Source organism: Microtus oregoni, unplaced genomic scaffold, assembly GCF_018167655.1.
Source record: "Microtus oregoni isolate MIOR12 unplaced genomic scaffold, Mior012 000048F_ref0000485, whole genome shotgun sequence".
Taxonomy (NCBI): domain Eukaryota; kingdom Metazoa; phylum Chordata; class Mammalia; order Rodentia; family Cricetidae; genus Microtus; species Microtus oregoni.
In genome coordinates, this window is record NW_024543222.1 from 3,763,102 (window position 1) to 3,787,231 (window position 24,130).

At 48.8% G+C, this 24,130-nt stretch overlaps 1 protein-coding gene across 4 annotated transcripts in view; it reads left to right on the forward strand.

The window, feature by feature from the left end:
- Window positions 1-24,130, forward strand: part of Rnf157 (ring finger protein 157) — a 76,407-nt gene that overhangs the window by 46,799 nt on the left and 5,478 nt on the right. For 2 of the 4 annotated variants that reach the window (XM_041635885.1, XM_041635887.1), the window contains exons 3-18: window positions 134-222; window positions 2,616-2,762; window positions 3,079-3,196; window positions 3,836-3,902; window positions 4,307-4,350; window positions 4,968-5,015; window positions 8,766-8,837; window positions 9,528-9,687; window positions 9,860-9,972; window positions 15,545-15,783; window positions 16,351-16,459; window positions 17,986-18,097; window positions 18,450-18,619; window positions 18,857-18,922; window positions 19,573-19,621; window positions 21,186-21,296. In XM_041635885.1, the coding sequence (XP_041491819.1) occupies window positions 134-222; window positions 2,616-2,762; window positions 3,079-3,196; window positions 3,836-3,902; window positions 4,307-4,350; window positions 4,968-5,015; window positions 8,766-8,837; window positions 9,528-9,687; window positions 9,860-9,972; window positions 15,545-15,783; window positions 16,351-16,459; window positions 17,986-18,097; window positions 18,450-18,619; window positions 18,857-18,922; window positions 19,573-19,621; window positions 21,186-21,296 (1,714 nt within the window). Of the gene's footprint in view, window positions 1-133; window positions 223-1,687; window positions 1,779-2,615; window positions 2,763-3,078; window positions 3,197-3,835; window positions 3,903-4,306; window positions 4,351-4,967; window positions 5,016-8,765; window positions 8,838-9,527; window positions 9,688-9,859; window positions 9,973-15,544; window positions 15,784-16,350; window positions 16,460-17,985; window positions 18,098-18,449; window positions 18,620-18,856; window positions 18,923-19,572; window positions 19,622-21,185; window positions 21,297-24,130 lie in introns of all 4 variants that reach the window. The other 2 variants (XM_041635889.1, XM_041635888.1) reach the window with 2 other exon arrangements.

Consider the following 24,130-nt stretch of genomic DNA (forward strand, 5'->3'; position numbering starts at 1 on the left):
TCAGTTAGAGTTCGGCTCCTCCTTCTTGCCTCTCTTCACAGTGTTGTTTTTCATTTACCCCAGAGCCCCTTTCCAGTTGGGGACAGTTATGGTCTCTATAAATACACTGCTTCTCCCACTCTGTGTCTGACAGTTTCCTTACGCTGCTCCACCTCCCCAAGAACCTGTGAAGACTCTTAGAAGCCTGATCAACATCCGAAAGGACACGCTGAGGCTTGTCAAGTAAGTTCTTGAGGGCTCAGACCAGGTCCCAAGTGCCCTTCTGCTCGTGGGGCAACAGACGCTCTATGGGAGTCAAAGAGCAGCTTCTGCCAGGGCCCACAGCCTTCTGCCTGTGTCTGAAGGATGCCAGCTGCCAGGCGCTGCTGAGGCATGGGCCCTAAGATAAGGCCTTGTCGTGTTTGTGTAATTTGAAACGTGGGCACTGTTCTGTACAGAAAGAACGTTCACCTGCCCAGGCATTTTAAATATTATCTGTATTCTGTGGATCTAAAACAAAGGGAAAAGAACTGTTATTAAAGGAAGGGCTGAAGTTTGCAGATACTCTAACAAGCTATGGAGTAGTGAGGTGTTCAAGTTAGGATATAAAATCCTACTTTAAGTTGGTCATGGTGACATGTACCCAGGAGGTAGAGGCAGAATAGTGTTGAGGCCAGCCTGGGCTCTGCTGCAGGACACTATTGGGGGGTGACAAGCTAAGTGGACCCCTATGCATCTGGATGTCTGTAGGCGCACTGTAGGTTGTCAGGGAGTTTTGTGTTGAAATTCAGGATAAGTATGTGAAAAACCAAAGGACTAAAAAGGCCAATGAGTCCTCCCTTCGGGGAGTTAGGCAGGAAAAGAAGGCCAACCAACCGTAGCTTCCTCTGTGTCAAGCTGTAAATAGCCTTTGTGAAATCACAGCAACACAGCTAGGTGCTGTGCTAATAGGGTTGTGACTTCCCTGCAGTGTGGAGATGTCAGAGCTCTGCAGGGGTCAGAGGGAGGAAGGAGACAAACTATGTCAGCAGTAGAAAGTCAGTAGGTGGTGCCTAAAGACTGACAAGACTCAACAACAGGGACAGTGGTGACATACACCTTTAACCCCAGCACTTGGGAAGCAGAGGCAGGTGGATCTTTGTAAGTTAGTGCCAACCTGGTCTACAGAGTGAGTTTCAGGACAGGCTCTAAAGCTGCAGAGAAATCCTTCTTGAAAAAAAAAAAAAAAGAACCTTAAGAAAAAGATCTAGAAAAAAATCGTATTGAGTGAGGTAACCCAAACCCAGAAAGACAAATATAATATGTACTCACTCATAAATGACTTCCTACAGTCCACAACCCCAGAGAACCTAGACAGCGAAGAGGACCCTAAGAGAGACATACATGGATCTACATAGGACGGAGGAAAAGACAAGGTCTCCTGAGTAAATTCAGAGTATGATGGTCACTGGAGAGGGTGGGAGGGGAGAGGGGAGAAAGGGAGGGAGCAGATAAAGACAATAAAAACAAGACTCAGCAACAGGGCATGCTGTTCAGACATGGGGCTAAGTGCATGCCGCACTTGCAGTGTAGAGGAGGAGAGGAAGGGAAGGGCCTGCTGGTCTCCAACAGCCTGTGGGAACTCAGGCGTGATTAGTGATTGGCACTAAAGTGAAAAGTGATAAAATGAGAGGCACACGCACTCACACAGGCCGTTTATTCCCCACAGATGGCAGGACCTAGTGAATAGTCTAAATGTCCAACAGACAACACAGTAATAGCTACAGCAAAAATACAAATATGTCATTCCAAACAGCCAGGTATGCAGTGTTGTTTTAGGGGGTTAAAGAAAAGTAAGGATGGTTTGTTTGTTTGTTTTCTAGGTAGGGTTTCTCTGTGTAGCCTTTGCTGTCCTGGAACTTGCTCTGTAGTCCAGGCAGGCATCGAAATCACAGAGATCTGCCTACCTCAGCTTCCTGAGTGCTAGGATTAAAGATATGCACCACCACCTTCCTGCCACCCCGAATATTCTTTTTTATTTATTTTGGCGTTTTGCCTGAATGTATGCCTGTGTGAGGGTGCCAGATCCCCTGGAGTTGGATTACAGACAAGTGTAAACTGCCATGTGGGGTGCTGGGAATCGAACCTGGGCCTTCTGAAAGAGCAGCCAGTGCTTTTAACTGCTGAGCCATCTCTCCAGCCCGAAGAGTAAGTCTTAAAATTCTGATCCCTGATGGGCAATGGTAGCGTAAAACTTTAGTCCCAGCACTCAGGACACAGAGGCAGGCAGATCTCAGGCCAGTCAGAGCTACACAGAGAAACCCTGCCTTGAAAAATAGACAGAACAACAACAAAAATCCTGATCCACTTCCTCCAAAGGGAGGATTGTGATTATGGGGGGGATTGTGTTTGTGGGGGGATTGTGTTTGGGGTGATTGTGATTGTGTGGAGATTGTGTTTGTGGGGGGATTGTGTTTGGGGTGATTGTTTTTGGGGTGATTGTGTGGAGATTGTGTTTATGGGGTGATTGTGTTTGTGGGGGGATTGTGATTATGGGGAGATTATATTTGGAGGGATTGTAATTGGGGGGGATTGTGTTTATGGGGTGATTGTGTTTGTGGGGAGATTGTATTTATGGGGGGATTGTGATTTCTCAGATGTGCTGAGGAAGTAAAGAGCCATGGGGAAGAGGCGGGCAAAGCTAAAGTCCACTACAATGTCGAGTTCACCTTTGACACAGATGCCCGGGTAGCCATCACCATCTACTATCAGGCCACTGAAGAATTCCAAAATGGCATTGCCAGGTAAGCTAGCACAGCAGGTAAGCTGCTTGCTTCCTGGCCTTCGTGCCCACCTCGGAAGGAAAACCTTCTTTACAGCAGGCAGAGTCTGGACCTTGAGTTTAATTTTCTTTTCCAATCTTTACTCTTTATTTTAGCGCTCTTCCTGTGGATGTATGGGTTAAATATATGAGCCCAGTAATAGTCCAGGTTAGAGCAAAAAGAAGAAGGTCTTTCTGAGTTAGTGTTGTTGGAAATTGAGAACAGGCGTGAGACCGTGGGAATTGTTAGACTTCTGGACTGAGTTCTAACTTTAGCTCTGCTCCCACTTCACCCATAGCTACATTCCAAAAGACAACAGCCTGCAGTCGGAGACCGTGCACTACAAGCGGGGGGTGTGCCAGCAGTTCTGCCTGCCCTCCCACACTGTGGACCCCTCAGAGTGGGCAGAAGAAGAGGTAAGTTACCTTGCTCAGGGTCCGCCAGCACTTCAGAAGGGCCCAGGCACTGACCTAGGGCCCATGCCAGCCACGGGAACTCTGTCCAGATGCTGGAATGCCATGCTTCACTGGTAAGTCTGGTGGCCCCTCATGCCTTTCAAAGGTCTGCTTAGTTCACATTAAGAATATACCTGTCCAGTGGTGGTGCACGCCTTTAATCCCAGCACTTGGGAGGCAGAAGCAGGCGGGTCTCTGTGAGTTCAAGCCCAGCCTGGTCTACAAGAGCTAGTTCCAGGACAGGCTCCAAAGCTACCCTGTCTCGAAAAACCAAACCAAACTAAACCAAAACAAAACAAAAGCAAAAAATAGAAAATAAAAATATATACCTGTTCTTGTTCATTTTTCTACCCCTAAGTAACCTGTTAGCTGAGGGTACTGTGAGAAAGCTTAAAAGAAAGAAAAGGGGTGGGGGGAGAGCTGCAAAAAGGTTAGGGACCTTTATTCTAGGAACTAGATGGTTATCAGTTAGGCAGATGTGGGCAGCTGCAGGTTTGATGGACGGGTTGCAGAGCTGAGGGCAGTGCTTCTGAGCAGTACCCCCTTCTGATGGACCCATGAGCATCCAACCATGTGGCGTCTTCTGTGTCTTTCCTGCAGCTCGGCTTTGATCTGGACCGGGAGGTTTACCCTCTGGTGGTGCATGCTGTGGTGGATGAAGGAGATGGTAGGGGACTTCTCTGCGGTGACCGCTCCCTCTTGTGATACCATCCCAGCAGAAGCTGTGGGTCTCAGTCAGACTGTATACATTCTTTATGTATTCAGTGTTCTGTCTGCATGGGTTCCTACAGGCCATAAGAGGGCACCAGATCTCATTATAGATGGTTGTAAGCCTCATGTGGTTGTTGGGAATTAGACTCAGGGCCTTTGGAAGAACAACCAGTGCTCTTAACTGCTGAGCAGTCTCCCCAGCCTGAGAAGTGGGGTTTATAATGGTATCTATAATGTGCCTGTTCTGGTAACCCAGCACCGTTGGTCTACCAAACTGTGGGTTCTAGAGAAACAAGAATTTGGGAGAGGGCTAGCAGTGTGTTGTTTGGCCTTTTTCAAACACATGCCTGTTTCTTTCAGAGTATTTTGGCCACTGCCATGTGCTTCTGGGCACCTTTGAGAAGGTAGGTAACTTTATGATATTTTTTGTTCTTCTTTCTCATGAGACCCCTCTGCTGAAAGGGTGCCCCATTGGGACTGCACTCAGGAATTTTTAGCTCTGCCACCCCCACTGCCATGATCTTCAGTGTCCTCTTCATCAAATGATTGATCTAGCTGATCACTACTCCACTCTTGCTATATTCCAAGTCTGTTTCTTCTCTCTGTGAATGCCCAATGATTTAGTTAGGATTTTTATTGCTGTGAAGAGACACGATGACTACAGGCCACCCTTATGAGGAAAAACATTTAATTGGGGTGGCTTACTTACAGTTCAGACGTTCAGTCCATTATCATCATGGTGGGACATGGCAGTGTGCAGGCAGATGTGGTGCTGGAGGAGTAGCTGAGAGTCCCACATCTTGCAGGCAGCAGGAAGTCAACTAAGACACTGGGCAGTATCCTGAGCATGGGAAACCTCAAAGCCCACACCCACAGTGACTTCCTCCAACAAGACCACACCTCCTCATAGTACCACTCCCTAAGAGATTATGGGTGCCAATTACATTCAGACTCCCACACCCCAGCGGGTAATAAGAAAGTAGTCCTCTCTGCTGGTTGTAACATTGTGATTTTATTCCAGCACACTGATGGGACCTTCTGTGTTAAGCCCCTCAAGCAGAAGCAAGTGGTGAGTATTTAAAGGCCAGAAGCTCTTAGAAACGTGTCCTCTCGTTTTCTTTTTTCATGTTTTTTTTTTACTTTTAAAACTACATACTCTTGTTTCCTTCCCCTCTTCTTTCTTTCTTTCTTTCCTTCCTTCCTTCCTTCCTTCTTTCTTTCCTCCTTTCTCTCACTCAGAGAAGACGATTTCGGGACAGGAGCACTTTTGTCTGTTAGGAACTACGTGGGTGGCCTGAAAGGAACACTGACTTTTAGTGCCTTTATTGTTTTGAAATTGTTGGTGCCTCCCAGGGTACAGTTATCTTGAGAAGTGAAAGAATAAGATTTGTCTCCTGACATTAGGGTGAAGGAGAATTCTTTTTACTTAAAATGTCATGATGAGAAACATTTCAAACAAAAGGATGAAGTATTGGGTCTAATTCAGAGCCAATTAGAGCCCTCAGCATAAATTATCCTAGCGTTTCTTTTCTGAAATGCAGCTTACTGGACATCTGCCCTCTTCAGGAACCACCAGCAGGATTGCACATGCCTGCTGGGAGGCCGAGCCCCACCGTGTGCCAACAGTTTGTACTTTTGCAACAGTAGGAGCAGATGCCATAGAAGATAGGGGACAAGTGTAGCCGGTGGCATTGGCAAAGAGGGTTAGAGACACAGGTGGTGGCTTATGCCTTTAATTTCAGCATTGGGGGACAGAGGCTAGAGAATTGCCTGGAGTTCTAGGCCAACCTCAGCTGCAGTAAGTTCTAAGCCAACCTGAGCTACAGAGTAAGATCCTGTCTCAACAAAAGAAAAAAAGAATGGTTTGAAAAAAGTGGGTGATCAAGCTGGGTGTGCTGGCCCGTGCCTTTAATTCCAGCACTTGAAAGGCAGAGGCAGGAGGATCTTGTGAGTCTGAGGCCAGCCTGGTCTACATAGAGAGCTCCAGAATAGCTAAGACCACAGAGAGACCTTCAGAAAACAAGTGAGGACACACCTTTAATCCCAGCACTTGGGAGGCAGAGGCAGGCGGATCTCTGTGAGTTCGAGACCAGCCTGGTCTACAAGAGCTAGTTCCAGGACAGGCTCCAAAACCACAGAGAAACCCTGTCTCGAAAAACCAAAAAAAAAAAAAAAAAAAGAGAGAGAGAGAGAGAGAGAGAGAGAGAAAAGAAAACAAGTGGGGAATAGCATGGTGGAGGGAGGGTAGCAGAGAAAGGTGGGAGGCAAGCTTGCCTTTGTTATCGACAGACAAAGGAAGGCCCCTACAGAAGGATGGTAGATATCCAAAATCCCAAAGTACTCACTTTTTTTAGGTTAAGTACTTGCCCCTCTTAATGGAATTGATAATAATTAATAATTCCTTAGTATGAATTAGTTGATATGTGCCCTTTAAACGCAATTGCTATGTTAAAACGAGTTTTAAGAGAAGCAGAAAAAGCCACAGGTCCCAAGTACAGGTTCTACCTGCATAGACCCAGCCCTGGTGAGTTGCCTCAGCCCTGGCAATTTAAAAGGCTACGGTTTCTATAGAAAAATGTTTTATATATTTTTCTGTTTGATGTAGGAGGTCCTTCTATATATGTGTTGCTTTTATTGGTTAATGAATAAAGAAGCTGCATTGGCCAGTGATAGGGTAGAATAGAGTTAGTTAGGCTGGGAAAACTAATACTGGGAGAAAGAAGGTGGAGCCAGGAGAAGCCATGTAGCCCCACCAGAGACACACGCTGGAACTTTACCTGGTAAGCCACAGCCACGTGGCCATACAGAGATTAATGGAGATGGGTTCATTTAACATAAGGGTTAGCCAGAAATACGCTTAAGCTATTGGCCAAACAGTATTCAAGTAATATGGTTTCTGTGCGATTATTTTGGGGCTGAGCAGCTGGGAACAAACAAGCAGCCTCTTACAACAAATTGGTGCCCAAATGAACAAGCGGCCTCCTACTACACCTGTTTCTAGGTTTGTCTTAGCAACAGACTGTCAACATCGAGAGTTGGGTAGGAGATCAGAACTAGGCTAAGTCTGTAGGAGCAGAGGTGAGGTAGAATATAGGAGTGGAATTCTAAAGAGAAGGGCAAAGCCACCTTTGGCACTAGTAAGGCCTAGTCTCATAGAGTAGGATTGGGCACAGATAATTAAGGTTTTAAAATGGCTCAGTAGGTAAGGTTCTTGCCATAGAAGTCTAGTGACCGGAGTTTGATTTCTGAATCTATGGTGGAAAGGAGAGAGCCAATTCCTAAAAGCTTTCCACTGAACCTCTACATTATTCTCTATGGCATGCCCGGACCCATACTCACATACATAAAATAATAAATAAATGAAGATCGGAAGAGAAGTGGGAGGGCTGGGCTGGAGAGCTAGCCCAGTTAAAATCACTGGCTGCTCTCCAAGGGCCTGCTTCAGTTCCCAGCACCCACATCAGGTGACTCGCAACTGCCTGTAACTGCAGCTCCAGGGAATCACATCCTGTCTTTGGGCCTCCATTAATACCTGCACATAGATGGTGCACATGTGTGCACTCAAGTACACATACAAACACACAAAAATAATCTTTTATTATAAAATAGTAAAAGAGATGAGTGTGGTTTTATGGGTATGCACTATTAGTGTCTCTTCCCAGGTCAGAAGTCCTGCATCTCCCTGTCAAGACAGGGTTTCTCTGTGTAGCAGTCCTGGTTGTCCTGGAACTCACTCTGTACACCAGGCTGGCATCGAACTCACAGAGATCCACCTGCCTCTACCTCCCAAGTGCTGGGATTAAAGGCATGTGCCACCACCACCACCTGGCTCTTTATCTTTTCTTATTGAGGTGGAGTCTGACTTGATACTGCTGTGTAGTCCGGGCTGGCCTCAAATTCATGACAGGTCCTTCTGTTTTAGCTTCCCAAGTGTAAGGACTACAGGCATGTACCACCTCATCTGTCTGTGTCTTCCCTTTCTCCCCTTCCTCATTTTCCTTGCCCATTATTTTCCCTTCCTTTTTGTTTAGTTTGATGTACCCCTGACTGGCCTCAAACTAGACATGGAGCTGAGGGTGACACTGAGCTTCTGATCCTCTGACCACTGTCTCTCCATTGCTGGATTACAGGCACACACTACCACACCCAGTTTCTGATCCTCTGACCACTGTCTCTCCATTGCTGGATTACAGGCACACACTACCACACCCAGTTTCTGATCCTCTGACCACTGTCTCTCCATTGCTGGGTTACAGGCACACACTACCACACCCAGTTTCTGATCCTCTGACCACTGTCTCTCCATTGCTGGGTTACAGGCACACACTACCACACCCAGTTTCTGATCCTCTGACCACTGTCTCTCCATTGCTGGATTACAGGCACACACTACCACACCGAGTTTCTGTGTTGTTAGGACGCTGTGCATTCTAGGCAAATGCTCCACCAGCTGAGCCACATTTCGGCCGTCTATACAACTATTAGAGCTGGAATTTTCTTACACGACAACCACTTACACTCTGACATACACCCTTCCATCCCCTTTTGAGTCTATGCCGTTTGTAACTCTCTGGAGTAGTGAGCTACACTACACACTATGTCAGTTTGTAAAATGTTACATTCCTTGTTGAATATAATGGTGGGTGAACTAAGCATCTGATTTTCTTTCTCCTCCCAAATGCAAACATAAGTAAATAAAAATGTCCCTTGTCTATGTAGGCCCTTGAGTTTTTCCATGGTGGCTCATGGGGAAAGGCGGGGCTTCTACTCTTGTCTCGCGGTAGTGAGCTGTTCTTGGACTTCACTGTTTGCTATTCAGGTAGATGGGGTCAGCTACCTCCTCCAGGAGATCTACGGGATTGAAAACAAGTATAACACACAAGATTCTAAGGTGAGTTTTGTTAAAAATTCGGGATTTGGTCTTCCTTGGAGGCAAAGTGAAAATCTGTGCTCTGCTGAGGTCTAGTGTGCCGGCCGGGTCCTAGGAGATTCTCATTTTAGATTATCAGTTATGCCACTTTAGAAATGAGCAAAATAGGCTGCTTTGGACCTGCCTTTCTGCTCTGGAGCTCATCTGAGCTCTGCTTCCCAGGAGGGTCTCGCATTTTCCCTTCACCTTCATCTCTGTGTCCTCCTAGGTCCCTTCTCTAGGTCTCTCAGGGAGTTAGTCCAGTCTCTCAACTTCAGGCAAGCAGTTCCTAGAGGCAGGGGGAGCCAAGTATCAAAAGCCCTGCCTGGGGCTGGAGAGAGCGCTCAGCAGTTGAGAGAACTGGCTCCTCTTCAGTTGACCAGGTTCAGTTCCCAGCACCCTGTGGCAGGTCACAACTGTCTGTAGCTCTAGCCCCAGGGGGTCTGGTGCCCTTTTCTGGCATCTGCAAGCGCAAGGCATGCAAAAGGCAAAGCACATATGTACACCTAACATAAAATAAAACTAATATAAAAAAATCACTACATAAACTAAAGTTCAGTGTCATTGTAGATCCTGTTCTGAGTATGTGTCTGCTCTTCAGTCGAGCTTCCTTGTAAGTCAGCTGGGGGTGGAAGGCTCTGTGTCACTGGCCGGGTCTCTCTTTCTGGCCAGGTGGCCGAGGACGAAGTGAGCGATAACAGTGCGGAGTGCGTGGTGTGTCTCTCAGATGTCCGAGACACTTTGATCCTGCCCTGCCGTCACCTCTGCCTCTGTAACACCTGCGCAGACACCCTGCGCTACCAGGCCAACAACTGCCCCATCTGCCGGCTGCGTGAGTCCTGGAGGAGATTGACAGTGAGGGCTGGAAGGGGGACACGAAACATCAGAGCACTTGCTGGGCGTAGCAGATGGACGGACACTGAAGGGAGCATAGTTTCTGTCTGGGCTCTGCTCATCCTTAATCCTGAAACAGGATGTCCTGATGTTTTCTTTCCTCTTCACAGCCTTCCGGGCACTGCTTCAGATCCGAGCTATGAGGAAAAAATTGGGCCCTTTGTCTCCAACCAGCTTTAACCCTATCATCTCATCCCAGGCATCAGACTCTGAAGAGCATTCGGTAAGCTGGGCTTGGTCTCATGGCCTCTCAGAAACAGATACTCTCTCTTGTGTCCCTGATATTTTTCCTGTGGGTTTTGTTTTTGAGACAGGGTTTGGCCCTGTGACTGTGGCTGGCGTGGAACTTGCTATGTAGGGCTTCAGAAGGTTTCAGGCTCCCAGTGCTCTTCCTGCTTCTTCCTCCCAAGCATGGGGGTTACAGGTGGAGCTAGCAGACATAGCTTTGTTCTGGCGTTACATCCGAAAGTTAAACCTGAGCATGCTGGAGGAATGTTTTTTAGACTGGCTGGGATCATGTTGTAGGAAAACACACTAATATTCTAACTCTGGGTCTGGAGAGATGACTCTACAGTTCAGAGCACTGGCTGCTCTTGCAGAGGACCTGGGTTCAATTCCCAGCACCCACATGATAGCTCACGACCATCTGTAATTTCATTTCTAGGGGACCTGACACCCTTCTCTGATCCCCAAAGATATCAAGCATACACATGGTGCACAGACATGCAGGCAAACACTCATACACATAAAATAAAAATAAATAAATCTTAGACAACTTTCTACTGCTGCAGCTGACGCTGAATTCTGGTTCCCGAAAGTTCCTTTTCTCCCTCAGGAGCTTGGAGTCCTAGAGCCATCTGTGGAGTTCACTACAGCGGGAACCAACTCTGGGACTCCCCCAAGCAGAAACAGGAACGAGTGTTTTGGATTTGAATCAAATTTACTATCCTTACTTGAATGCTTGAAGAAAGTGGCTGCCTTTCTTCATCCCTTTTTCTGGCATCAGAGCTTGCAAGCCAAGCGGATAATTGGCCTTAGTGTCGTGGTGTAAAGAGACTGTCAGAGTAAACCCGGAAGCTGTGAGGGTTTAAAACAGTCGAGAATGGGTGGGAGTGTGGCTCAGGGATAGAGTCTAGCATATGCAAGGGCTTGGGAGGTCACTAGCACTATACAAGCCCCACCCTAGAAACAACTACTTGTATTGCCTTGCCTTGACTAACCCAGTGGTAGAAGAAATTATAGGGAAAATTGGTTAGTTAATTATAAGGGAAGAAATAATTTTAGCATTTCAAGTTACATTTATTTATATATTTATTTAATGTGTGTGTGAGATGGAGAGAGAGAGAGAGGAAGAGGGAGAGAGAGGAATAAGTATATGGTGGGGAAAAACTTGTGGGAATTGATTCTCTTCTTCTATCCTGTGGGTCTCTGAGATCAAATTCAAGTCATCAGGGTTAGTGACAATCACCTTTACTTGCTGAAACATTTCTGTAGCCCCATTTTATCAATTTAATCCTTATGAAATAGATTCTAGATGGAATAATTAGTTAACTATTAAAACTAAATCAGCAGGCACACCAGTACCTGATTTTAATCTTAGCACTCAGGAGGCGGAGGCAAGTAGAACTCTGTGAGTTCAAGGCCAGCCTGGTCTACATTATCAGTTCCTGGACAGCCAGAGCTACACAAAGAGACCTTGTCTCAAAAAACCAAAAACCCAACAAACAAGCCGAGTAAAGCATTGCAAACCCAGAATAAAGCGTACATGGTTATTCAGTTGAATATGGATTACACAATACTCAAGCAATAAACATCACAAAAGAGTGGAGTGTTAGGGGGAAGGGGGAAGGAGGTCCAGTTGGGAAAGTATTTGCTGCACAAGCTTAAGGACCTGAGTTTGGATTTTCTCATCCACATAAAGTCAGCTGCAGCAGTGAATGCCTGTAATCCAGAGAAGAGGCAGACAGGTGGGGCCGCTGGAACTGGGTAGCTAGTCATCCTGGACACCTGACATCAGCCTCTGGCCTCCATGTGTCCTCGTGCACATAGGAGTGCACACACACACACACACACACACACACCAGACCACAGTGGGGACATGTAGATTTAGCCACAAAAAGTTTAGCCGAGAGGCTGAGAAGGAGAATGGGAAGTTCAAGGCCACCCTAGACTACATAGTTTGTAAGTGCTGGGGCAACCAGGGCCACACAGCTAGGTCCCATCTCACAAACAACACACAGAACTGCCACCAACAAAACTTAAACCTGGGATGGCAGCACACGCCACCAACCCCAGCACTCAGGACTGAAATCCAAGGATTAAGAACCAAAGACAAACAGGTTGATTACATTGCGAATCCCAGGCAACCCTGGGCTACATGGCTACTCAACTACTGCTACCCAAATTCTTTTAAATAAATGAAATTTTAAGATTAAAAGCTAAGTTAATTTTATTACACTTGCCTAGAATATGTAAAGCCCTGGGTTCATCTCTACCACTGCAGGAAAATAAAAATTCCGAGGCTAAAGAGATGGATCAACTGTTAAGAGCAGGTACTCTCTTGCAGAGGATTCACTCCAGGTAATCACAACACATAGAACACAACAAGCTCCAGGGGGATCCAGTGCCATCTTCTGGCCTCTTCAGTCACCTGCCATCACAGGCACATATCCAGACCCAGCACACCGAAACAGAAGTACTGGAGAGATGGCTCAGCTGTTAAGAGCACTTCCTGTGGTTCCTTTAGTCCCAGCACTCGGGAGGCAGAGGCAGGTGGATGTCTTGAGTTCAAGGTCAGCCTGGTCTACAGAGCAAGCTCCAGGACAGCCAGGGCTACACAGAGAAGCCCTGTTTCACAAAACCAAGCAACCAACCAAAACAACAACAAAGAGCACTTGCTGTTCTCACAGAGGACCTGGGGTTGGTTCCCAGTAACCTCATGGCAGCCTACAGCTGTCTATAACTCCAGATCCAGGGAATCCAATACCCTCTTCTGGCCTCTGTGGGCACTATACCTATGTAGTGGACAGACATATATTCAGGGAAATACTCATACACATCAACAATATTTTTTTATTTCAAGAAAGAAAATAAAAGTTCAAAACTTGAGATTCTAAAAAGTAACCAAAGTTTAAAAGCAAACAAAATTTTTAAAGAAAAAGGAACTTTAACAGCACATGTATCAGAAGAACGTTGATGTCTTTGCTGTAGCCTAGAACAACAAAGCAGCAGGTAACTGAAGGCAGTACGTCCATACATAAGACACAAAGTTCTCATGCCAGGAGGTGTGGCCAGTTAAGGGGTGATCACTTTTAGAGTGCTCACCGAGGGCCACAGTGAGGAGAACAAGGGCTGAGGATGCAGTTCAGTCTAGCTCTAGTACTGCATGCAGCCTCGACTTTAGTCCTCAGTGCCACAGGAGAGCAAAAAGGGGCCAGGCGGTCTTGGCGCACACCTTTAATCCCATTCCTCAAGAGGCAGAGGCAGAGGCAGGTGGATCTCTGTGAGTTCGAGGCCAGCCTGATCTACAGAGTGAGTTCCAGAACAGCCAGGGCTGTTATGCAAAGAAACTCTGTCTCAAAAAACCACACACACACTCACAAAGACCAAAGAGGTTCCACCACATTAAAAAATCAGTATCATGCGAATTAAAATGAGATACCATTTTTCATCTTCCAAATTACAAAAAAATTGAAAGACTCTATTTCAGGATCCCCCTCCCAAAAAGTCCACCCCAAAACAAATTGAATATTCTATATTGCTTGTAAAGAGGGTAACTAGGAAAACCCTTGAGAAAACAAACTGGCTTTTTATATAAAGAGCCGAGAAACATTTGTGGGGCTAAGAGATGACTCAGTGGACGATAATGCTTGCTCTGAAGGCAGGAGGACTCAAATGCAAACCTCCAGTGCCCATGTAAAAGCTGCACATGGTTTCCTGTCCGTAGCTGTAACTCCAGTATAGGGCAGAGACAGCTGGATCCTGTCCAAACCGTGAGCTGCAGGGTTAGTGAGACTGCCTCAAAATATAAGTTGGAAAGAGAGAAAGGAAGATATCTGGCACCCTCCAGCCTCTGCATGTGGATTCAGGGCACACACCCACACATGTGTGTGCACACACTGTACATAGAGAAAAAAATTGATTGGGCTCTTCAAAAAATGAGAAATATTTATACATGGTGGTCTAAAGTTGTAACTTAATACTGAGAAAGTGGCCTGAGAGAAGGGGTTTGTTGACTGGGGACACTGAGGATGGAACCCAAGGCCTCCTGTGCTAGGCGAGCATCCTACCATGAGCCACCCCTCAGCCTGGAAAGGAGCTATAGACAAGGATGTCCACTGGAGCACTGTTAGAGCACGTCGTACTGCACCCAGCACTGGGAGATGGAGGTAGGACATAGTGAGTTTGGGGTTACACTGGACTTCGTGAAAGCGGCGGAGCTGCATTCCCAGCACCCCGGCCGCCTGCTCGGCTAGCTTATGCTCCAAAATAAAAACACACAAACTGTATTCATTTAAACACTGCTTGGCCCTTTAGCTCTAGCCCTTACTGGCTAATTCTGATATCCTGATCAACCCATCTCTAATAATCTGTGAGAACCGGTTTTACAGGGAAGATTCTAGCCTAGTCCATCCTGGGTCAGAGCTTCATGGCATGTCTGCCTGGGAGCGGGGCATGGCGTCTCTCTCAGGCGTCTGCTCCCAAGAGGAGAGCTGTGGAGTCTGAGCTCACTTCCTCTTCCTCCCAGCGTTCTGTTCTGTTTACTCCTCCCACCTATCTTCTAACCAATAAAATGGGCCAAGGCAGTTCCTTTATTAGCCAATGACCTTCCTCCATCAGGAACTGGAGCCGGGAGGTGGTGGTGCACGCCTTTAATCCCAGCATTTGGGAGGCAGAGGCAGGTGGATCTCTGGGAGTTCGAGGCCAGCTTGGTCTACAAGAGCTAGTTCCGGGACAGGCACCAAAGCTACAGAGAAACCCTGTCTCTAAAAAAGCAAAACAAAAAAAAAAAAAAAAAAAAGGAACTGGGCTGTGGTGGTGCACACTTTTAATCCCAGCAGAGGCATGCAAATCAATGAGCTTCAAGCTAGCCTGGACTACAGAGCAAGTTCTGGGACAGGCAGGGCTACACACAGAAACCCTATCTTGAAAAGCCAAAACAGAAAGAAAAAGGAAATATTTATGTTAAATTAAATAAACAAGATTCAAAATTGTTATTTTTAAATTTTATGTATGTATGTGTGTCTGCCTGTGTGAGAATATGCAAATGTTGGGCACGTACCCTGGAGGTCAGAAGGCAGCATTAGGCCCCTGGAGCTGGAGTTGCAGGTGATTGTGAGCTACTGATGTGGATGCTGGGATCTGAGCTCAGGTCCTCTGCGAGAGCTGCAAATGCCCCTTACTACTGAGCCATCTCTCCAGCCCCTAGGATTGTCATTTATAGAGTAGTCATAAATCATAAACAATAGAAATAAAATAATTAGAAAATTACTAGATTGCCACCAAAAGTTACTTTGGATGATTACTTATTGGTAATTTTTTTCATCTATGATGTATTTTGCAGATTTCCTATAGTGAGCATTTATTTCTATTTTCCGAAAAACAGACTTCATGAAGGGTCATTTAGGACCTGTGGCTGGCTCTTCAACAGTTGGCCTTCCTCGTGTTTAACCGAAGCCTTTCTTACCAGAGCTGAAGCCTAAAAACAAAACCCATCTTTAATGTCCAGTAGGAAGCATGATCATGGCTAATATAAAAAAAAATACCTAATTTTTGGCCTGTCTCGATTCTTGTAGTCCTCAGAGAATATTCCACCAGGCTACGAAGTGGTTTCTCTCCTGGAGGCCCTCAATGGACCCCTCACCCCATCCCCAGCAGTTCCTCCTCTGCATGTTCTTGGAGATGGCCACCTCTCAGGAATGCTGCCATCTTATGGCAGTGATGGCCACCTGCCCCCCGTCAGGACGCTGTCCCCCCTTGACCGCCTGTCTGACTGCAGCAACCAAGGACTCAAACTCAAAAAGAATCTATCGAAGTAAGTAGTTAGTGCCCAGCAGTGTTCCGTCTTCCTTCCTTAGTGTTACCGTAGTCACACCTAGGTCACACTCTCCCGGTCCCCAGGGCTGCTTACTCACAGAAGACCTGAGAGGCATGCTTACAGTGGTGAGGGAGATAGAAATAATATGTCTATGGGTACTCAGGGCCATGTGTTCTTTGGCAGGGTATGGTTGGGGTGAGGAAAGTCATGTATAGGAAGGACACTGAGTAGTATAGACAGAATTCCTTGGGGCCCTGGCTTAATCTGAAGTCAAAGGAACCAAATGGCCAATATCCTGAACATTTAAATCCATAGGACACACCATAACACAGCTTTATGGCAAAGGAGGCTGTCTCACAGATAAAGGTATTGAGACGGGGGAGGGGCCTGCTAGTGTTTCCTCAACTTCGAGGAGCTAGAGGCAGAGGAGTCTCTGTCCTGCCCCTGAGAGCGGGCCTGGTTCCTCCAGTCCTCCCCTATGTGCCCTGAGCAAGGAGAGGTCGAGGCAGCACTGATCTACTGTGTGGACAGTGCATTCAACTGCTCTTCCTCTGGACTTTACAGATCCATTTCCCAGAATTCTTCTGTGCTACATGAAGAGGAAGATGAGCGCTCTTGCAGTGAGTCGGAGACTCAGCTGTCTCAGAGACTGTCAGCCCAGCATCCTGCAGAGGTAGCTGGCTTTCTCCCTCCCTGTGTACTTGCACCAGGCATCTGTCTGCATGACTCCTTGGTCCCCCTGCTTTTATCTGCTCACTAGGCCTTTTGGCAATGTACAAGGTGGTAGTTGCAGAGGTTTCCTGAGATTCATGAGTTCCCCAGTGTCTGCAGCCTGGCTCCCCCTGGCCCTTATGGCACTGACATGCTTGAAAGTGGGGTGATGGTGGGCTAGATGGCTGTGTGGGTCAGCATGCCAGACAGGGAAGGGAACCGTGAAGTTAGGACTGGGGTGGTCAGTTTCAGCATTGGTCCAGGAGCAGGGACCCACAGCGAGAGGGCTGCTGGGAGATGTGCAGGGCCAGCAGGGGACAGATGCCTGGAGCTCTCCTCCATGCACGTCCCTTACACAGGCCTTAGCAGTGTCCAGGGCAGCATACTGGGTACCAAAGGCTCTCCAGATGGGAGGTGTTCCATCCTCGGGAGTTCATGTCTAGTTGGGACGGCTTCTGTACACAACTACCAGCACTGTGTGTGGTTCATTGCTGCTGTCCCGTAAGTCCTTCCTGAGTGACTACGCGGCAGGGTGGTTGAGATAGGGCCTTGCATAGTTCACTCTGTTGCTGGAGATGACCTTGAATTCCCGATCCTCCTGCCTCACCTCCCAGGCTGCCTGGAGTTCTAGCACTGGAGGCTAAAGCAAGGGGTAACAAGTGTGAGACCAGCCTGGGCTATCTATCAGGTTCAGTGCCAACTGGCTACTGAAGCTATCTCGAGAGAGAGGGGGCAGACAGAGTACTATCATGCAGCGTGATGTGCAGTTTCCTTTAGTGGAGGACATCAGGAAAACTGTCATGGAAGGAGAGCATTTGCCTGGATCTTGGAAGTCTGTAGGCATAGGGAGAGAAACATTCAGAGGGAGCTTGGAGCAGGCCCAGGGATAGTGAGAGCTCTGCCTTGCAAAGCCCCCTGATAGTCACATGTGGGAGGCCAGGAGAAGCCTCAGCAGTGTACGCCTGACCTACCATGACAGAAGCCTGCCTGGGACAGAGAGCCCCCCTTGTGCCTGCTCGTCCACCCAGAATGGCAAGGCTGTGTTCAGGGGTTGGCGGGTGGAAAGCAGAGGTACAGTTTGTTTCAGATCCACTGAGCAGGGGCTCCCAACATATGTGTGGAGGGTCCTGAAGGCAGTGAGGACCTTGTTGGTTTCATGTTCATTTCTTTCTAAAGGAAAGCTGTTCGTAATCCCGGGATGTCCCCCAGGGACAGCTGCCGGGTAACCTGTGTCACTGGAGCTGCCGCCTTTGTGTGCCCCACCAGATGCTGGGCCTCAGGCAGGACCTGGGACAAAGTCACTCCAGGCCCTGGCTGACAGAGTGCTGACAGAGCAGCACCGTCTTTTCTGTCACTCATGCCCACAAGAGAGCGCCTTGTCCTTCCTGGTGTCTGTTTCCTGTGTCCCTACCCAGCTCTGCTCTTACCCTTCTGCCCATATGCTGGGCTTCTGCTGGTTTCATGTCCCATTGTGTCCTTCACCCCCAGGGAAGTGATGTGACTCCGGAGAGTGAGAACCTTACCCTGTCATCATCAGGGGCTATCGACCAGTCGTCTTGCACAGGGACTCCGCTCTCCTCTACCATCTCCTCCCCAGAAGGTACCTGAGGGATCAGAGAGAGGCTGAATGTACCTCGCTCCCCTGGTCCCCAGCTCCCCTGTGACTTCCTTTGGGGATGGGAACAGCAGAGCTGGTGACTAAATAGGTCCCACACCGGGGAGGGGGCTCTCATTCACCTTCCTGCATGAGGTTCCCTCTACACTGTAGCAGCTGCAACACCGCCTTGGTCCCTGGGTTTCAAAGCAGAATTTTGGAAACCTTCAGCCTAAACCTTTTTCTGGAGAGGGCAGCATGGGGCCTTTGTCCGCCTCTCTTTGTGGCCCTAGTAAAGGACGTGCACATGCTCCTTAATAGTCCTGGTCCTGTCCCTCCCCAACCTCTTTCTCCACAGACCCTGCTAGCAGCAGCCTGGCCCAGTCAGTCATGTCCATGGCCTCCTCCCAGATCAGCACTGACACTGTGTCCTCCATGTCTGGCTCCTACGTCGCCCCTGGCACAGAAGAAGAGGGAGAGGCTCTGCCCTCCCCCCTGGCTGCCAGCAGGGCTCCCTCAGAAGGAGAGGTAAGGGAAGTGCGCTTGATCTGCCTCGCTCTCTGCTTCACACATGGGTTCTAGGCAGCTTCATTGATGTCCAGGTACTTGCAGGGGTGCTGCAGGGAGCAAGGCACTCCCTTAGACTGGCTTCTATATGCTACAGACCTTGTGCTCAGGAAAGCTTCAGCTTGGGTTTGTTGTCATAAGAGCTTAACTGGAGAGCCTATGATGACCATACCCTTGGGGTTTGTTGCTCTTTTACAGGGGACACCAGCAGAGTCCCCAGACAGCAATTTTGCTGACCTTCCAGCTGGAGAACAGGATGCAGAGGTAACCTAGCTGACAGATGTCATGCAGTTAGTCTGTGTGCTGGGACCACTGGGTCTCAGGTGCTCCCCACAGAACACACTCCACACCCCACTCAGGAGCCCTATGCAGAGCTGTGGGTGCAGATTCCCTGAGTGTGCTGTGTAGCCCAGGGCCCACTGTTGTTGACAGGGATCCTTTCAGGGCATCTGGGCAGTAACTGGCCCCTAACGAGTTTCTGAAAGCGTTATGTCCTCATGATTTGCTCTTATATTTTGTCTCATTTGCTGGTTTGAGACAGGGCTTAACTATGTACACTCATTAGGAATTTAGGCTGGCCTGGAATTTGCTATGGTAGGCCCAGCTGGCCTTACAGGTCATACTTCAGGTGACCTTCCTGCTTCTGTCTTCCAAGTTCTGGGATTACAGGCATGTGCCCATACCTCACTTTGATTTGCTTTTTCATTCGACTCTTGTTTCTACTTTAGTGTCAGGTAAGCTGTAATAAGGATATTCCTGACAGCCCTTTCTAAGACTGACCAAGCACCCCCTGGCTATGGTGGGAAGTATGTGCGTGGATGCAGACCGTGGAAATTACTACCGCAGGGATGGCTTGTCTTCACTTGGCTCCTCTGACTTCCTGGTAGACTCATGGGGCTTTCCTTCTGTCCTAGGGAAATGATATCATAGAGGAAGAGGATAGATCGCCCGTGCAAGAAGATGGTAAAGACCCGGTGCTTGCTCTTCCATGTTGCTTTCTTGGGTATCTGCTAAGGGTAACGAAAGGGGAACTACCATGACTTAGTGGCAGTGCTCAGCTAGGTGGCTGTGGGGACTGGTTATCTTGATGGCATGCCAGGCAAACAGGGTATCAGTGACCTTAGTGACATTTTCAGCTCTTCCTGGGACTCAGAATCCACGGGATTAGAGGGAATGCTGCAGAAGACACTGTGTACTTTCTATTCCCACGCCTCCTCCTGTGGCAGCTCTCTCGCTGAGCTCCTGGGATGCCCTGGCACCCCAAGTGGAGCAGAGTCTCTTCCCCAGGAGAGGCAGGACTCTGGTAGCTGGTCTGGTTTTGCTTTAGTGAAGAACATCTAAGACGGTGTGGCTGAGGAAGCACGGGCTTCTCTGCTGGGCTCACATAGGCAGCATTGTAGCCTTTGGTCTTCAGTAGGAACAGTTTTGTGGCCAGTGAGGCTGGACAAGACCTGTCCTGCAGGGCAGGGGAGGAAGAAGAAGGGGCAGTCAGAGAAGTCACCATGCCTGTCCCAGAAGCCAGACTCCTTCCCTCTGCTCTCGGGCATGTGCGCCATGGCCTGGACGCGGCTGCTCCAGCAGGTGTCATCCTAGTTGCTTCTGCTTTAGCGCTGGCCCTGGCTTCAGGGTGTCAGGGGTGCTGTGGTCTCGACAGCTTCCACTGACAAGGGGCTCAAAGATAATAGTCCCAAGGATGGCCTCTCTCATTCCTGAACATCTGCCCAGGGCTTGCAGCTGTACTGCCTCTGAAGATCATTTCAGAGCCCAGGCCAAAGTCACCCTGAGGGATGGTTTCCCCAAAAAATGATTCTCCTAAGACACACAGGGTGTTCAGGCTGTTGCCACCCGGCTCTTCATAGTTTACATGGAGGGTTTTCCTCTCCTTCCTTCACTGAGAAAAAGGGGGAACACCAAAGAAAAACATCACTTCAACTTTCCCTCGTGTTCTCACTGACTGTGGCCTTCTGTGGCCTTATGTCGCTGGAAACATAGAGTAACAACTTCAGTCTCCAGAGAGAGTAAAACATAATTTTGTCAACAGTCATTCTCATGCAACGTGCAAAATTATGGAACTGAGGCCGTGAGTTGTCGTTTTTTTGCATATGATTCTGCAGAACCTTTGGTCATAAGCATACTCTGCTCATGCCTGAGAGTCACAGGCCTGGACAGTCTCATGGCTGTCTCCAGCTTCTGCCAGCCGTAGTGTCATCGGGCTGGCCTGGGTGCAGCTGTCCTCCAGAGTGGTCTGTCCGACCTGTCTGGCAGCACTCTGCAGGGATCAGACTCACTAGGGAACAGCAACTAGAAAGGGGCCGGAGGGAATCGGCCAGGACGATGCGAGTACCCGGACATGCCCACACAACTCGGTTCCTTTGTCCACTCTTTATTCACTCGGTTTATTGTCTTTTTTTTGACACATGATTTGATTTTTTTCTTTTTGTCTCCATCCTTAAGACTTTTATTTTGAGGACAGCAAAGTAGAGAAAACATAGCCAGCCCTTGTCTAACTGCCTTAACTCCGTTACAGGCCAGAGGACATGCGCATTTCTAGGCACGGAGTGTGACAATAACAATGACTTTGACATCGCAAGCGTGAAAGCACTGGACAATAAGCTGTGCTCTGAGGTCTGCTTACCCGGTGAGTGGCAGCCTGCTGAACATGAACTTGACGGGAGACACCCTCTGCTCTTCCCTTGCTCTCCCCACAGTCACCTATGCCTGTGCTGCAGTTCTGACTAGGAAGGCCAGGGTGTGCGTAGGTGCTGAGGACCAGCTGCTGAGAGGAGGCGAAGAGCAGCTCCTGCTCTGACAGCTCCCGATAAGAAAACAGGCAAAAGTTCCCAACCCCACCTTACTATTTGGTCAGCCCCTTCCAGCAGTCTTACAGACACCATGTCAGGTGGACTGTCCTGTGTTCATCCTCAGGAAGTCTGAGAAGACAGACACCTCCCCATGGAGGCCCTGGAAAGGAGGAATGCGCTTTTAGAATTGGAACCATAGCTCGTCAAGGGACACATGTTTGAGGATAACAAAGAAATCTAAAAGCACTTTGTAGGCCAATGAATGACTTTCTGATCCAGTGAGATTTAGGTCTCCAGTGATCACACATGCAAACCTTGAATCCCAAATGAGAAGCCAGAGGGCAGGCCCCAACTTCTCAGCATGCCCATTGCTCTTCATGACATCAAACTGAATCTACAAAGCAGCCATTTAGTTATTCAAGGCCAATCACGCTGCACACGCCTATAATCCCAGACTTGTGAAACAGAGGCAGCCGGATCACTGCAAGCTGCAGGCCAGGAGCTAGACCCCCCGAAAAATACTAAAATTTAGCCGGGTGGTGGTGATGCATGACTTTAACCCTAGCACTTGGAGGAAGGAGGAGGTTCCACTACAGCTAGGGCTGCACAGAGAAACCATCCTGAAAATCAAAAATAAATCACAGTCGAGCACTGGCCTCAGTGTGCCCATTCAGCTACATCAAAGCCCACTTCCTAAGAGCCATGCTGGGCCAGATGTCCTTCCCTCCTGACTCCAGCACAGAGGCCCACTTCACAGTGCCCTTGGTAGTTCCCTCAGTGTCCCCAGTGAAGACCTGCTTCAGCTTCAGAACAGCCACTCCTGGGTCCAGTGCTTTACTCGCTTGGCGAAGTAGCTGAAGGTATTGAGCCACAGGACCTTCTGTGGTTGCCACTCTCCTTCAGCCTGTGCCAGATACGGTCCCAGCAGGCCCTGGCCCCATACAAGCTTGTGGCAAGGGAAGCCAATTGCTCAGGAGAGACTTTCTCCAGCCTTCCCAAGGGCACGTCAGTTATTCTCTATTTAGTTTGTCCTGCAGATACTGCCCAGGTCCCAGCCTTCAGTGAGACCTGAGAGACAGCATCAGATCACCTGCTTCTCCCGCACAGGCCCCAGGCACACTCCCTTCCCGCCGAGGATGGCGGAGGAGGACTTTGATCTGTATGGCCACCTCCTGCCCAGTTACACCTGGACTGGAGCTGCTGGAGGCCAGGCACACTCATCCTGCCTTTCCACTCCGGGCCTTGCTTCCATCTGTCCATTCATGTTCCATGTCTTTATGCCAATGTAGGCCTGTCTGTCTGGTTTGCTCATCTTTTAACTCATTTGTGTTCTCTGACTTGTGTGAGAGTCCATGTTCACTCTGTGCCAGCACTGTCCTGCCTCTGCTCAGCCCAACAGCAAGCTCACTGGTGTGTGCACACAACGTGCTCTCGCTTAGGGCTCTAGACAAGCTTCCAGTGACTAATCGGCAAGGGCCTGTGTGCAGCACACGGAAGCGTTTTTGAGGGGAAGAGTTTGTGGGAATGTGTGTGTTTCTGTTCAACAGAGACAGGCATGCTTCTGTGGCAAGGACTATGGAAAGGCATCCTTGGTTGGTCATATGGTGAGATGGTGCCTGTGCCTAGCTTTGCCTGTGTCTGTGGTGGCTTTTTGCTGGCCATCCTCTCCTCAAGGGCATCTACACTGAGCCCTGCTTTTGGCAGAGGGAGCCTGCTGTCACTGTTGAAGCACACAGTGCCATGGAGACCAAGCTTGTTCTTTCTGCTGCTTCTTCTCCAAGCCTCCCTCCCGACATCCTGCTTGTCAATGCGTGTTCATTATGGGGAGGGGTGCAGTATGGGGACAGAAGAGTCCAGAAAGAAAGCAAGCGGCCATGGCTTCCTTGTAGTAATGTCCAGAGCCAGCCTTTTAAAGATTAAATGGGGTCCTCAGTTTGGCCAGACATGAAATCAGTCAGCTGTGACACTATCAGGAGAGAGACTCGGGTATAAGCAGCACTTAAAGCATATACAGACACTTCCAAGCATAAACATATATACTTAAGTGTATTTGTAGTCCAAGGGCTCTTGCAGGGAGGAGACATGTCCCCTCCGTTGCTTCTGCCGGAACCACACTGATAGCAAAGGTGCCAGGGTACTCTGTGATATCTCCTGGGTCAAAGCCAGGAGAGTCTGTGTGTAGGTTCCACGGACCAAGTGCCTTTCACACTCAGTAATGTGCTCACTCTCATCCCGGCCTGAGCGCACAGTGTGCTCACTCTCATCCCAGCCTGAGCGCACAGTGTGCTCACTCTCATCCCGGCCTGAGCGCACAGTGTGCTCACTCTCATCCCGGCCTGAGCGTACAGTGTGCTCACTCTCATCCCAGCCTGAACGCACAGTGTGCTCACTCTCATCCCGGCCTGAGCGCACAGTGTGCTCACTCTCATCCCAGCCTGAACGCACAGTGTGCTCACTCTCATCCCGGCCTGAGCGCACAGTGTGCTCACTCTCATCTCGGCTGTGCTCACAGGCTGGCTGGCTCCTCACTCTCCTCGAATGCTCTTTTCCCCAAAGGGTCACTTCCCATAGGTCCTGCCCCTGCTTGAGTCTGTTTCCATCTTCATGGGTGGCACCCCTTCATGGGGGACACATGGAGAGCACACTTGGGCCACAGAGGGTGTAGAGATCA